General features: G+C 41.7%; 1 protein-coding gene across 1 annotated transcript; it reads right to left on the minus strand.

Moving 5' to 3' along the window:
- Nucleotides 1-6,018: 6,018 nt before the first annotated feature.
- slc5a7a (solute carrier family 5 member 7a) lies at nucleotides 6,019-10,855 on the minus strand. The gene is made up of 8 exons (XM_071919521.2): nucleotides 10,672-10,855; nucleotides 9,962-10,075; nucleotides 9,688-9,843; nucleotides 9,394-9,542; nucleotides 8,819-8,962; nucleotides 8,269-8,422; nucleotides 7,211-7,428; nucleotides 6,019-6,690 (listed from the first exon to the last, which is right to left on the minus strand). The coding sequence occupies exons 1-8, from the start codon at nucleotides 10,853-10,855 to the stop codon at nucleotides 6,019-6,021; spliced, it is 1,791 nt and encodes a 596-aa protein (XP_071775622.1).
- Between the last annotated feature and the right edge of the window lie 3,987 nt (nucleotides 10,856-14,842).

A 14,842-nucleotide genomic window follows, 5' to 3' on the forward strand; every position in this document is an offset into this window, starting at 1 on the left:
ACAAGCTTTGCAACCCTAATAAATATGAAGGGGCAAAAACAACCTTTCAAGCAAATTATTTCAAGAAAATTACCTTATTTCCAAAAATAAAATACTGATAGGCAACAGTGAGAAAACTCATGAGACTTCCAGCAGTGTTTACATTTGAAATGTCAGGTCTTTCCGTCTTTGTCTTCACATCACTAACCCCCCCCCCCCCCCCCCATGTCCCTTGTGTGTGCATGTGTGTATGTGAATGGTTCACATGGGTCCCATCCACCCTCTTCCCTTGGCTTCTTCATTCTGAGAGGTCCCCCGGGGCTATTGTGTGTGTGTGTGTGTGTGTGAGTGAGTGAGTGGGTGAGTGCGGGTGCATTATTCCCCCCACTGACTCTCTATGGGATGAAAAAGTGACCGTCCACCTAACACGCCCCTTCATTTCTGTCTTTAGAAAAGAGATGTGCTGAGGGGAACATGTTGTATGGCAGAACAACCCTCAGATGAATAAAGATGCACACACACACACACACACACACACACACACACACACACACACAGTCGGAATAGTAGGACTTCATGTCCCAACAACAGATACCACTTTTGCACTAACAGACTAATATTCAAGAGCCATTTATATTTCTCATTCCTATTCTCTCATGTTTTTAAATGTCCACATAATGTGGTTGACAATGCAAATTTATCACCGCACCATTGACCAGCGCCTCACTATCCATACATAGAGGTTGAATGGAACGATTCACATTGATCCATTGAAGCCGACATTTCTCTACCAGTCATAAAATCGAGTCCCTGAGGACGTGAAGTGACTTATGTCCCTCATATCCCTGATTCCTCTTAACTTAACAACACAAAGCTCTATGGGCTGATTCATGACTCTGACCGATTAAGAAACTCCAGGTTGCTGATTGTCTCCAGCAGTAAAAGTGCACAGCATGAGCAGTTTTCTCATTCCTGTGGTGAGCTGGAGACGGTTTACCTGAGGTAGGCCAGTCTGGAACAGGGCTGCCTCTGTAATTAGGTTCCCATGGTTGATTAGATTAGAGCAGCAGCTACATTCATTTTGTTAAAGATGCTCCTCAGTTGCTTATTGGGACTAATGGAGGAGATGGAGGGATATAAGGGAAACAATGAGATGTGACATTACTGTGTGCTGTGTGTGCACATGCATAGTTTATGGAAAAGCTGTATGTTTTCGTCAACAACTTGCACTGCATTGCCTGTTGCTATATACTGTCTCTTTTTAATTATCTTTCCTTACCGTACGCTTTGCTCTACCGCCCTTATTTCTCTCTCATATTCCCTCCTCAAACCCATATCGCTCCTCTTTCATCTCCCCCCCCCCCCCCCCCATCCCTCTCCCTGTCCCCGTGTTTCAATTAGATGCCTTGCAATTAAATTACAGGGGACATCACTTAAGAAGGACATAAATAGTGGCCCGTCGTCGTGCTGGCGGAGGTTCAGCCTCAGATGAGATACGAGCCGTGCGTCACACTATCTGGAGAATGGACAGTCTGATCTGACAGATCAGGGACGTCACATCTGATGCTCCATATAATTTTCATATCACACTCTTTGCATTTTCTGCTTCCGCAATCTATCACTTATGCGAAATACCACTGTTTTCTACTCTGCTTTCCATTCTGCTTTCTACTTTAGGCACAGCCTGGCTCATTGATACTTGAAGCATTGCTGACAGGATTCTGGTTGAGGGCAGGGCAGAGGGGGGAGGGGGGAGGGGCTCGAGGCTTTCACTCAGTCATATAAAGTCTCTCTGGGGTTGAAGGCTCTGCTCCCATCCCCCTCATCTCTGAGCAATGCTGTCAAAGTGAGTTCTACACATGCAGGGATTCCTGAGATTGTGGTCAAAAGCAATAATTGCCATCACTTATAATACTGCTGTTAAAATGGCAGCATGGATTCCCATAGACCCGTTTGCTGTACCATTGCTTTGCTGTACTGTGTCGTCTTGTTGCAACGTTTGTTGTATTGTACATGCTGCTCTTTGCTTGCTCTTATTTGGAATGGCCCAAGGAAAAAGCTTTTTGTTTCAATGTGCACTTTTGTAAGGTGGCTTGACAATTAAGTTGGATTGAATTAGATAAAATTGAATTGAACATACAAAATGTATCAGTGCAAAGTTAATTCTGTGCAAAATTGGGTCTGATTCTAACCTTACAAAATAAAAAACAACACCATTCCATATCACAGATGTCATAAGTATTGTTACAGGCACAGCATCTGCTATTACCATTTAGAAACAGCAATCCTAGTTTAAGATATGAGTGCAGTCACCTTGCTTCGAGTCTCCTCTCCAAAGTTATGCTTGACTCCACCACATTAGAAGATGTCTATCTGAATGCACTGTCTCCTCTCTGTAATCTCATCTCCTCATGTCCAAACCGAGGGAAAGTGCTCTGGTGGGACTTGGATTCCCAGAATTCCCTTTTATCTCTTAAGGCTGGTCCAGGAATGGGAGTCCAGGAAGAAATTAGAACAGACAGCTGTAGCAGATAAAATGTAGCAAAGGAAAAAAATGGTTCGTTTTCACATCCTTAAACACTCTGTCTGTGGGAGAGAGCTAAAAGTCTGCTGGTCTCTTGGCTCCTTTTGGGAACTAATTAGATGCTCAAATCGTCTTCATCCAGACCAAGAGGATGAGTAAGGAGGTCACTCTAAGGATGGTTGGAAGGTTAGCTCTTAGTTCCTATGGGTGAGTCAGACTGGGCTGATTAGATAAGATGATCAAGCAGATGTTCGACATTGGTTGATTGCTCCAGAGATTCAATAACTTAAGAATAAAGACAGTAGTTTCTTTCCTCAAAGGGGAGATTAACATAGGAAAAATAGTGCTACTTTTTATGTGACCCTAACAATCTTTTCCTTGTTGGATGAAAATACAAAAAAACATCAGATCTGGGTCACATAGGGTTAAAAATCACATTGTATCAGCCTCTTCGTTATTTTAAAATGAACTGGTGTCATTTATCATTCCCATTTATTCCATATTCCTAACTATGTGACACAAGAGAAGAGAAGAGAAGAGAAGTTAAAAGTTAAAATCAGTTACAGAATATCTGTTCCAATAATATGTCAGCACAAATGCAAGGTAAAGAATCTGCATCGGCCAAAGTATCAATGACTCCTCGAAAGGCATCGTGAGGACGTTCTAAGTATATCCAGTAGTCATGAATGAATGAATCTGTTTTGGTTTGCCTCCAAACTCTCTCTTCAGTGAGTACTACGCAAAACCATCTCCCCCAACTCTTTCCTCCCAATCCCCAAACCCCCAAATACTGTAAGTGGATTGACTTTTGGATGAGGGACAGTTTTCTGTCATAATTGTTAATTATCATGAGTGCTCTCTGCTGTACTCGGTATGAATGGAGATGGGACGCTCTCTCTCTCTCTTTCCCCACTCTCTGCTCTCTTTATGGGATTGGTCTTAGTTCCCAAGGACGTCAAAAAGGACGCCGTGATGGAGGGAGGAGAACGGAAGGAGGAGCGCAATGGGTGGGTGGGGCTCGTGCGTCATTCCCGTGCATCGGGGTTGGTGGGTTTTATGGCGATTGGCGCCAGCAAGCTACACCCCCTAACCCCCGCCCAAGTCCATCTTCCCTGACCAACACCCACCCACCCAACCCCCTCCGTCGCCCCACCCCAAGTCCCAGACGAGAGAGCACAGCACTTAAGGTAATGTAAATAACCAGAGAGAGCTATTTTAAGATGCTGTCTTTTCACTGTGCCCATGGAGGGGGACAAAGATGCAAGCCAAGCGATTGTAATTTCAGTCACGTTTTCGGCCATCTTCTCTCTCTCCGTCTGCCATGCAGCTAGCTGAAGGGCCTGGCGGACAAGAAAAGACTTGGACCGGCTGCAAATTCACTGGTCCCTTCGTCTAAAGAAAGACATTTAACTAAAAAATCCTCAAATTTTAACATTAAGGCCAGTGGCAGGTCTTGAAATCTTACAGACTGAGATTGCAATATCTCCTTGAAGCTTAAACTTACACCAAAAGAATTTTGTTAGAGTTAAAATATCTATGTCTAACAGAACAGGATCCCTAAAGGGTCACAGTGCTTTTAAGGTCTCAGCATCATGACAGATAGAAAAAACAGAAAAAACAGACCGCTAAAGAGGGATAAAACTACACAAACCACCAAGTGGAAATGAAAGAAAATTGTATACATGCAGTTGAACAAAGATTAATGAAAACTATGGTAATCATTTTCTCAATCAAAGCAGGATTTTAACAAAAGTCCGTCAGCAAAAAATGTGGAATAATGATTTTGTTCCTCCATACCAATACAATGTGATATTATTCTGAAATAATATAATTTATTCATTTTTATTGTTTAATCTTTTATGACATCAAAAATAAATAAACGTTTAGACAGCATCCTTCCATCATATATGAATAATTTTAACCAGATTAATTTGTATCTATATATTTTTTTTCATACAAACATACACATCACAGAGAAAATAATCTGTACATTGCTGTTAACAAATAAATTACAGATTTCTAAATCGGAACCTGCCCCTAAAATTTTTGCTGCAACAGTTACTGTTTGACTTTGCAAATCACAAACGAAACAAACACAAACAGCTGTTGAAGTACACTACTTGATAATATTACATCATTTGTAGAGGTTACATTCAGATTCAAGTCTTTGTTCACTGCAGTCTGACAAAGAAAACGTACCTCTTCAGTTTCATTAAGGCAATTGATTACAAGATAACTTTTAAACACTTTGTAATCGGATTCAATTCACGTTGATTCTGATTATGAAATCTGCTTCTACATCTGACATTAAAGAGAACATTAGCTAAGGTGGCTTTTATAGTGCTTCGAGTCAACTACCATCACTACTGCTTGTATATTTTCTACTCAGCATGGCATGATACATGGATTGTTTCTTTCTTGCTTCACAGTCATATTGTGTGTTCATCAGTAAGAATTAGTAATATGTAGTGACATGTAGTGAAATACTGGAAAGTGCCATGACAAAAATGTATTAAACATATAACTTTTGATTGCTAATATGTCTGATATACTTCACTTCATATGACATGAAAGTACTTGTTAAGTGTTTGTTAACTGCATTTAATATTCAGTACCGAATTAATGTAATGCTACACATTTGAATTAGGTGAGTTTATGTGCTTATAAACTTACACATAACATGAATTAACTGACATGAAATGAAACATTAAAACTATAAAGTATGCTGTCTTCCCTACATTTCCCTTTTTCGATCCGTTTCATCTCTATAATATACGCATTTGACTGAATTTAATGTCTCACAATCAAATTTCACTGGTAGTTACTGTACAGGTATTAGAGCATGTGCATACTGTATGTTATTGCTTTGTCTAACTGCTTCATACACCCTCCTTCCAAAGTAGGTCTGTGCTGTCAGTCAGTTCTTATACATACTGGTATCTGTTCCAATCCTAGTCATATCATAACAGAGTGGGAGGTATTGTTTCTGATCAGACACTGCACCGCTTCTCTCCAATAGATACTCTATACATCATCTATTATCTCCAGTCATCTCCAATATAATCACTCCCCCGTGATTCATGACGGAAAAAAAAACAAAAAACGAATAAATTAAATGAATCGTGTTTCAAGTCTCTGAACACGCTTTTCTTTCATTGTATCTCTGAACTGATCCAAGGAGATGGATACACACCCTACTATCTGTACATGTGTGTATATGTGTGTGTGTGTGTGTGTGTGTGTGTGTGTGATGTACTTCATAGAAAGACGGCTCCATGTCTGGGAAGTCAGCGAGCTACTACATCAGTCGGGCACATTATATATCCTGGCATGTGGTTGTTATCCGATCACCAGAAGCGGGATGTGGTACTATGTCGTCCCAAAGGAGGATGTTTGACTGTTAGCTAATCTTTTGTCTGTTATTTGCGACTCGTTCTTCTGGTCGGAGTATCTGATAGGGCGACTAGTTCTCTGGTCGTCACCAGCTCAGTTCGTTTGTTCGCATCCTGAGTTTGTCATTCTTCGTCGTGGTGGGAGGAGTCAGGGCTGGACTCCTCCTCTTCCTCTACCGTGGCTGTAGGCAGTGTGTCACGGCGTGTGAAGGCGGCCGCCAAGGTCACACTCAGCCGCGGTTTGACGGGCGCCATCTCCGACAGCCCGATGTTGTTGCCACGAGTCACGAGCGTCGTCTTGTCCATAATCTCTGCGCTGTGCTTGGACACCACGGCGTCAAGAAAGTCGTATTTGTGCGACAGCTTGCCGCTCTCAAACAGGTACTTGGCCAGGTACGAGAAAGCGACGTTGCCCAAGAAGGAGGCTAGCATAGAGACCGTCTTGAAAGGGAACTTCTGGACGACCACTTCCTCCAGCTCTCCGGTCATGTGGTGCACCCGCTCCTCGGTGGTCCAGCCGGGGTAGTAGATGAAGGGGGGCAGCTGCAGGTAGGGCTCCCCTCCGCCGATACGCAGCACCATGCCGAACGCGTAGGCCGCCACCGAGCCGTACGTGTTGGTGCCTTTGATGAAGAGCACGCTGAGCAGCTGGGGGAAGATGATGACGTAGACCAGGTCTGAGCTCAGGTACCAGAGGCCGTAAACTGTCCCGGTGACCAGCGCCATCACAGTGGCAAGACCCCCGAACACAAAGATAGTAATACGCATCACCCACACAATCTCACGGTCCGATGCCTGCGGAGACACAGACGGGTGGAAATAGGATTATGACAGATACAGAATGAGACAAAATCAAACATATATGTATTACATCGTTGTACACTACCAGTCAAAAGTTTGGACACACCTGATTGAATGTACTATGTTTTTTATTATCTTAAAGCCATTTTGATCTAAAGGCTTATGCTTAAATGCTTGACATTTGTTTCTTAGACAAATATAAATAGTGAAATTGATGCCTATGTATGAATCTCTTTCCAAAGCCTTTGCCTTTCCATCAAGGCAAAGGGTGGCTACTTTAAAGAATCTAAAATATAAGATAGCTTTGATTTGTTGAACACGTTTTTGGTCACTGCATAATTCCATTTCATAGTTTTGATGTTTTTACTATTATTCTATTCTTCAAACTTTTGACTGGTAGTGTATATCCCTTCAACCCCCCACTCCCACCTCTGGCCAACTACACACGTCAATGAAATAGTGAACAGGGATCTACTTTTGGTATTCTCAAACACAAACACACACAAGCACTGACCGATTGCCGGAAAGCAAGCTGGTAGATGTTCCTCGCAAACATGGAGCTTGCTGAAAGGATGGAGGAGTCTGCAGAGGACATGACGGCTGCAGACACGGCACCCAGCCCGAAAAAAGAGACAAATGGCGGGCAAAGGTGCTGGAGCACTATGGGTAGGATCATGTCCGCTTCGTCCTTCTCTTTAGGAGGAATGGCACCGTAGCTTGTCTGGTTCCAGTCTGAGCGACGGAGAGATTTAATACACATGTGATTTAGACATATTTCAAATTACACATCCAATATACCCATAAAAAATGTGAGCAGTATGCAAATAACAAACAAAATATGAACATACTATATAAAGGGTAACTACAGAGGAACCTTGCCTATCGAAACTGATGAAATGAAATGTTCAGAAATATACTGAAATGTTAAACTACAGCTTATTCAAAATATGAAATGCTTATGCACTAGAATTCTAAAACAGACAACAGTTATGAATATTTGAATACACAGTATGATGGCACTGTCACATTCTTTTTTTTTTTTCTTTTGCTCATTATGCCTGTTTTTTGCAGAAGTCTGAGATTTGGATAAATTACATTTTAATGGGAATAAAGAAGCAGCTTCAAGCATAATTCACTGGTTGCTAAGATAAGTTGTAAAGTCTAGTCAATTTAGAAGTTTCACTTCAGTAATGGTAAGTTATGTTTATTGTTAACAGAGTTAGAGTGTATTCAGTGGTTCACCGAGGACTTGATACCTAAAAATCTGGAGATCAAACCTCTAATTTGGTCCCTTGCCTCCATCTAATGTAATATTTACAGAACCACCATGGTTATTAAACGGATTGCTCCTTCATTATGGATGAGGTGAACCAGCTGCTATTTACCAGGCTCTCTCAGATCTAAGGGCAACACGGACCCACCCTGAGGTACCCCCAAAACAAATACACACACACACACACACACACACACAAACAAACAGCCACCACCTCCACACACACCTACACACGTAAGCACATGTGACGTGTGTGTGCGTGAATGTATGTGCGTGTGAGAGCATGTGAGCGCTCTAACCTGTGGAGGCCCCTATGGCTCCTATGAGGACCGAGGGAACAGCCATAACGAGGCAGCCGAAAGCAGCCAGGAAGGAGAGGACCTGGGCGTAGGTGGCTGAGGAGGCAGACAGGACCCTCTGGAAATACACCTGCCAGGGGATTCCCCCCAGCATCTGCAGGACAGACAGAAACCAATGAATGATATTCTGACAACTAAAGCCCAACATGCACGCAGTGTTGAATTCAGTTTTGTGGCAACATTTAACAATGAAATGTCAGAAGGAAGGGGAAAAACAAGCTCCTTAACACCCCACGATATAGTTCAATTGAAATTGTGCAGAGTGGTGTGATGAGGAGCTGTCTAGGTGTCAGTCCATTTATACACCTTGAGGGTAGCTTTCAGTATGCAGACTCTACTTTTGTTCCATCAACTGAAACCGTGGCATTTAATTCAACAATATACCCAAATCATTTTAGACCTTTTCACTTTGAGCAAGCCTTGGTCTCAGCTGAATAGCTTCAGATGAAAAGAGAGATGAATTCACAGTGGTTATCATGTTCATATTTACCAGTAGACAGAAATTGTCCAACCAGACCCAGGTGTCGGTCTTGTTGACGCTGCCTCTCCAGGGTGACTGGTACACCTGCTTCACTGCCGTAACGGTGATGTCCGACACCGCTGGGTTGGTCAGAGCAAATGGAACGCTGATCCACTGCAGCCAGAAACAATTAGATACACAGTTACAAACACAAGTGTAACTTTTAGCACTCGCTCAGCCTCAAATTATGACTGAGATTTCTTCCTACCTCATTCCCTTACTGCCTTGAATGGAACTGCATTTCTGGCTATAGCGGAACCCATTCCTAAAGTGATTTGGTATATTCCACTTAAGTAGAAAGTAATGTGGCAAGTGTTTCACTTAGGAGGGAAATCTGTAGCTTCAGTGTAATTTTTCTCAAGTTGAAATAACAGCATTTATTTCAGAAAATACTCAAATAACAGTAGTGTACTGACGTACTTTCAAGCAAAAAGCAACAGATTTTTGCTAGTTTGGATTTGGTAGTTATTTTCAGCATGAGCTTTTAGTGTGGTTTGTAGTAGTTGCAATTAGTTACTTTGCATTTCTTCTGAGTGTTAACCTACCAGGCCCACAAAGATACAGAAGAGCTGCACCACATCAGTGTAGGCCACAGAGTACAATCCTCCAACCAGCGTGTAGAAGATGGCAATGAGAGCAGAGATAACCACCGACATCTTAATGTTGATGTCCACGATCACACTCAGAGTCGCACCTGAGGTCATGAACAGACAGACGGACCACCGTTATGGACAATGTATGCAACCACACACACACACACACACACACACACACACACACTTTGATCTCGCTGCCCACAAGAACCTATTATTTCCTCTTCAATATCAATATGAACTTACCCAGGGCGGATAAGATGGCAGCAGACCAGAAGATCTCACCCATCAGTGCAGGTATGAAGAGCAGGCCGCCCATGCGTTTCCCATACAGCTGCTGGAACGGGTCCAACATGGTGACGTAACCCCGTGAGCGCATGGGCTTGGCGAAAAAAAGACCACCTGGGACAAGAGCGCACAGCTTACAGGCAATATAACACCTCACGTTTATTTAACTTTCAACAGCTGAAATGTTTAAATTGACTGGTGGACATGAAGAGAAATATGTTGCGCCACTCACCCACAACAAGACTCAGCGCATATCCAAAAGGAGCTTGTGCCCAAGCCAGGCCATAATCTGGCAGGTACACATACTCAGCTGTACCGTTGATGTATCCTCCTCCAACCCAGGTCGCTACAATGTCAAAAGTAGAGAAATTCGTTGAAGGGTAAGAATAATCAATTTGGCATAGCCTACTGTAAGTTTGAATGAAAATCACTTCTAGAGAAAGCATATACTGCAACAATATCAATTCAAACAAGTCCTTCAGTCTGAGTGTTAAAATCTATTTTTGCTTTTAAAACAAGTGAACAATCTACCAATGGGTTTATAATTTAACTTGTTCCCAATGCAAATCCAATCGTTTCAAGAATTTTCTTGAATCAAGGGTCACATTGGAGCGATCTGCCTTATTCTGCCTTGTTACAAAATGTTGGCACGTTTCTAAAAAAAAACCAATCAATTAACAAATTGAATTATCTCACCCCAGTGGCAGCTGTCTTTTCGCTTCAGGAGAACAAGACTAAATGAATCGAATGTCTGAATCGGAAATTATGACTTGTTTAGACTGACATATTTTTTCTTTGTCTTATTATTTTCCTGTTAACTTGAAGTGAGTGTTTTAAGCGCTTATTTTGAAGGCTCTTTATTCTGATGCCTCCTCTAAATTTCGGTCAGAATGAAAATCCAGTGTTACTGAGTGAGAAACACAGACGTGTCACTTGACCAACCTGTCATGGTAAATCCACCGACGAACAACCCTATGTCTCTCCCGCCGACCATGATGGTTTCGCTGCGGTCGGTGCCCTCCGCCTCCCCAGAGTGCTTGTTCTTCCATGCCGCCCAGATGCCCACAAAGAGGATGAGAAGATAGAAGAACGCGATAGCCACAAGCCCCTCTACATGGATGGTCATTATCGCACCGGTCTTCCGCTAGGAACGGGATGGCATGGAGACCTGCTTGGCGCACAGAGAGGACAGGATCGTCCAGGGCCCTCAATGCACTAAACCCCAAGATATGGCAAAGTGCAAAGCATATAATATAAGCAAAACTTCGAAACCTGCTTATATCGACTAGATTTTTGCATGGGGTCAAGTGGACCAATTACGGATGACTGTCAAGGATATCAGTTCATGTTATTTGGTTCATGTGAAAATGTTTTGGACATACGCACAGAAAAAAAGGTTCGATGTTAGGGCGGTGGTTCTATATTAAAATAATGCTTAAAACGGTCTGATTTGTTAAAATAAAAAATGGCACATATGGAGACCTTGTGTTAAGAGTGAAGGTCATCACTTACGCACAGAGCTTAGAGGGAAGGTTGGTCCTGAAAGTTCCCCTGATGTGTTTTTCAAAATATGACTTCCAAACAGATTTTCTGGCGATTTTTGGTCGACCTTTGTTCTCCAATATCATGACAATGAATGTGAAAATGAAATGAAACGAAAACTAGAAGTTCAAATGTATACTCTCTGGAAAGTGCCATACCTTGCCGAATCCAATTAACGCCCAAGTAAATTGCCTAATCTCCTAAAATAATCACTAAAAATGATATTCATCTGTCAATAATTGTAATTTTGCTCATTTCTACGGTCACTCATCAGTGATGGTCGTTTTCGGTCCGGCCATTTACCTTTTCTATTAGACATGGCTGCGCGTAAAAATCAAATTACGCACAGCGTTCACGACAAAAATGTGATCACTTTAAACTTCAAAACGTTCTTATAATCCAAATAATGTTCCAGAAAATGTATTGTCACCTAAAGATCTCCAGTTTGGTCATGTGCGCTTTAATAAAGATATCGGTTAAGTCTGCTCAAACCTGATATGAATGTTGTGTGATTTCACGCACAGGCTGCCTAAACATTGATCAACACTGGAAAAAACTTACCTTAAGTATTTCTAGAGTCATGTGCTGTGGCACTTGAGGCGGAAAACTCCTTCAGAACAGTGAGTAGAGTGCGTGTCCTTATGGAAATGTGAAGAACTGTGTCCCCGCTCTGCACCGCGATGAACCATCAAATAAAAGCTTGGAGAGGTCTCCCATGTGACTCACTGTGGCTTATAAGGGGGGCAGGTGCCGTCAGATGACTGATAAGCACGTCAGAGAAAACTGAACGTCCCTCTTACAATGCATGGAAACGCGTCACTGTGTACTATAGCTGATGGTGCTATAGGCGTTATCTGACCGGAGGAAGACGGAGAGAGAGGGGGTGAGATTCCTTTACTGGATAACGGAATGGGAATTTTCAGTGTCTTTTTCTTTTCTTTCTTTTTCTTTCTTTCTTTTTAAATCACAGATTGAATAATGACATGAATTTCAGAATCTTGTTATTTTTGGAAGACTCAAGAAAGTCTACAAAATACCCTACAATATCAACATTTCCTTTATTCTGATTCATGCTTCAACTCTTCATAGCGCAGCGCGTAACCTGTCAATTACGTCCATATTTCCATGTGGCCTCTTCATCTTTGTCATTCTCTCCTCAGCCTGCACTTTACTTGGGCTGCTGCCGGCTACTGCACGAACGCAATTAACTTTGGCCACAGCAACCTCTTCTGGGTGATTGAGGGGGACGAGCGAAGTCTGGCTTGTCGTCCTCTTAGGAAAGATGTCAGGAACATTTTCTTTAAAATAACTCAGTAACTTTTAGTCATACATTTTAAATGAGGTTCTCTGCAGTTTTACTCAGATTTACAGCAGTAATTCTACTTCTACAAAGGTAAAAATTTCAGCAAAGTAACTTACTTGAATAGGATATTTTTAGTGGGCCTTTTGCCATTTTCTGGATAATGGACATACATTTCCTCCACATATATGATGTTAAAATGCATGCACATGTATTTTATATGTGAAAGAATCGAAGAGAGTTTGCCGCTTTTTTGAAAAACACACAAATAAACAAATAAACACCCCTTAAAGAATTCGTAGACTAAAATGCTCCTCCCCACCTGTGAGCAATTAAAATTTTAAAGCGAGTATCTGCCACTTTCCCATCGGTATATATCAATGAGCTGTGTCTAGTTAATGGCCTCGTCTGCCTGAAGTCGTTTAATTTATTCTTGTCAAAACTGACAGGCATCCAATTAGGATGGATCCGTGTGTGCTGAAGAGCAGCAGAGAGAGATTTAATGATATAGACCTACTCTAGCTTTAGGAAATCAAAAATCCCTGTCGCGCGCACACACTCAATGTGTAACCACACACACACACAGACACACACACAGACACACACACAAACAGTGCTCTGAACCCAAAGCTATGAGGAAGTTATCCGCTGCAGAGGGCTGAGTAAGCTGTTCACTCATCAAGTGAAAGGAAGATAGGCCAAGTCAACGCGCACAGCGCCGCATGTTGGCAAGGAACCGGAACTGTTTCAGCACCATGGATAGAGGCCGTCAGTTTAATAGCAGGCTTATCTGCTGGAAGGCCTGCATTGTTAGGAAATGCATGAATTTTTCTATTACATTATAGGAATAACAACAAAAACTATTTCATTCTGGGTTATTCGTCACACTCCCCGACGAAGACATGTGGCCGAAAAGCATCTGAGTTCTTTTTAATGTTCAATAGAACCATGCCAGATTAATAAAGAATGATGATGTGGCTTTAAATGTTAAATTGTGTTTAATGCTATCAAATCTTTTTGAATACATTACAGTTGCACTGTTTGGCAGCTGTGGGATGTCGACTTGTGTGAAATGCTAAATTTCTTGTGGGGCCTTCTGACTCCCATTCAATTTCGATCAATAAGTCACAGAACACAAAAATACAAATAACAAAAAAGAAATCCTAGCACAATTTGAAAAGTTGAACAATAGCTTAGTAGGAATAAAACTAGCATTACATAAGTGTTTTTGATTGAAGTACGCAAAATAAACAGCTGACAACTAACTACTAACTGATAACATACTCTATTTACTGATGGTGAAATCTTGAACATCAGAAGATTGTTAGACTGGTTTTTAATTGAATGTTTGACAGATGGCTGCCACATGACTCTGACACTTCTCAAGATACACACTGGCCAAACACTTAAACTGAGCCAGTATTTGTGGGTCGATGGTCCTAATCACGTACACATCCTCATTAGTCGAGTAATCACATCAACAAATAAACCACGACTTTGAAAAAAGCATAAACTAACAAACATGTTGCATAACATATCAGAAACCACATAGACATCCTCATAATCTGTATGAGTGAATGTTCACAATTATCGTTAACCAAATCAACTGTAGAGGGACCAAAGGACTAATGAGCAGCTGTTGCTGGCAGAACCCAGCATGCTTGACAGAGACAGAGAGAGAGAGAGAGAGAGAGAGAGAGAGATTTTTTTCTTACAAGAGACTGGGCATACAGGAAAAGCTACCAAAGTCTTTTTCTTTTTCACAGCTTTATTCTTTAACAATGAATACACGTACAATGTAATAAATACAATATATACAGCTCATTTGATGATGTAGTTTGTCTGAATCGGTATTGAAGTGGACTTGTGCCTAGAAGGTCCTTGGTCTGAAAGTGCTGGGTGTGTGTTGGTGTCTGGAATGCTGTAATCAGTGTAAACTGGGATGGGAATATGAAAGTTGCTGAAACACCTCCCAGTTGATCATTATTGTTAAATAACTAAAAGTGACACACTAAAACCTAACTTCTGGAGTGCAGGAATGCAGAATATTTTACATAATTACTGTGGTCCCCTTAAGCAAAGTTCTTCATCCCTTAAACTCCAGTGATTCGTACTCATAAGATTTGAAAGCAAAGTCCCTTCCAAAACAAGACATAGGTGAGCTTAAAAATCCTAGAGCTGCTTCAGTGATAGCGAACAGGAGATTGACAATATCCAGTATGTGTAACTCAAAATGATCCTGTTAGGATTCGCCTTATTTCTCTGGTTTGT

Source organism: Centroberyx gerrardi, chromosome 1 (genome assembly GCF_048128805.1).
Source record: "Centroberyx gerrardi isolate f3 chromosome 1, fCenGer3.hap1.cur.20231027, whole genome shotgun sequence".
Classification (NCBI taxonomy): Eukaryota; Metazoa; Chordata; class Actinopteri; order Beryciformes; family Berycidae; genus Centroberyx; species Centroberyx gerrardi.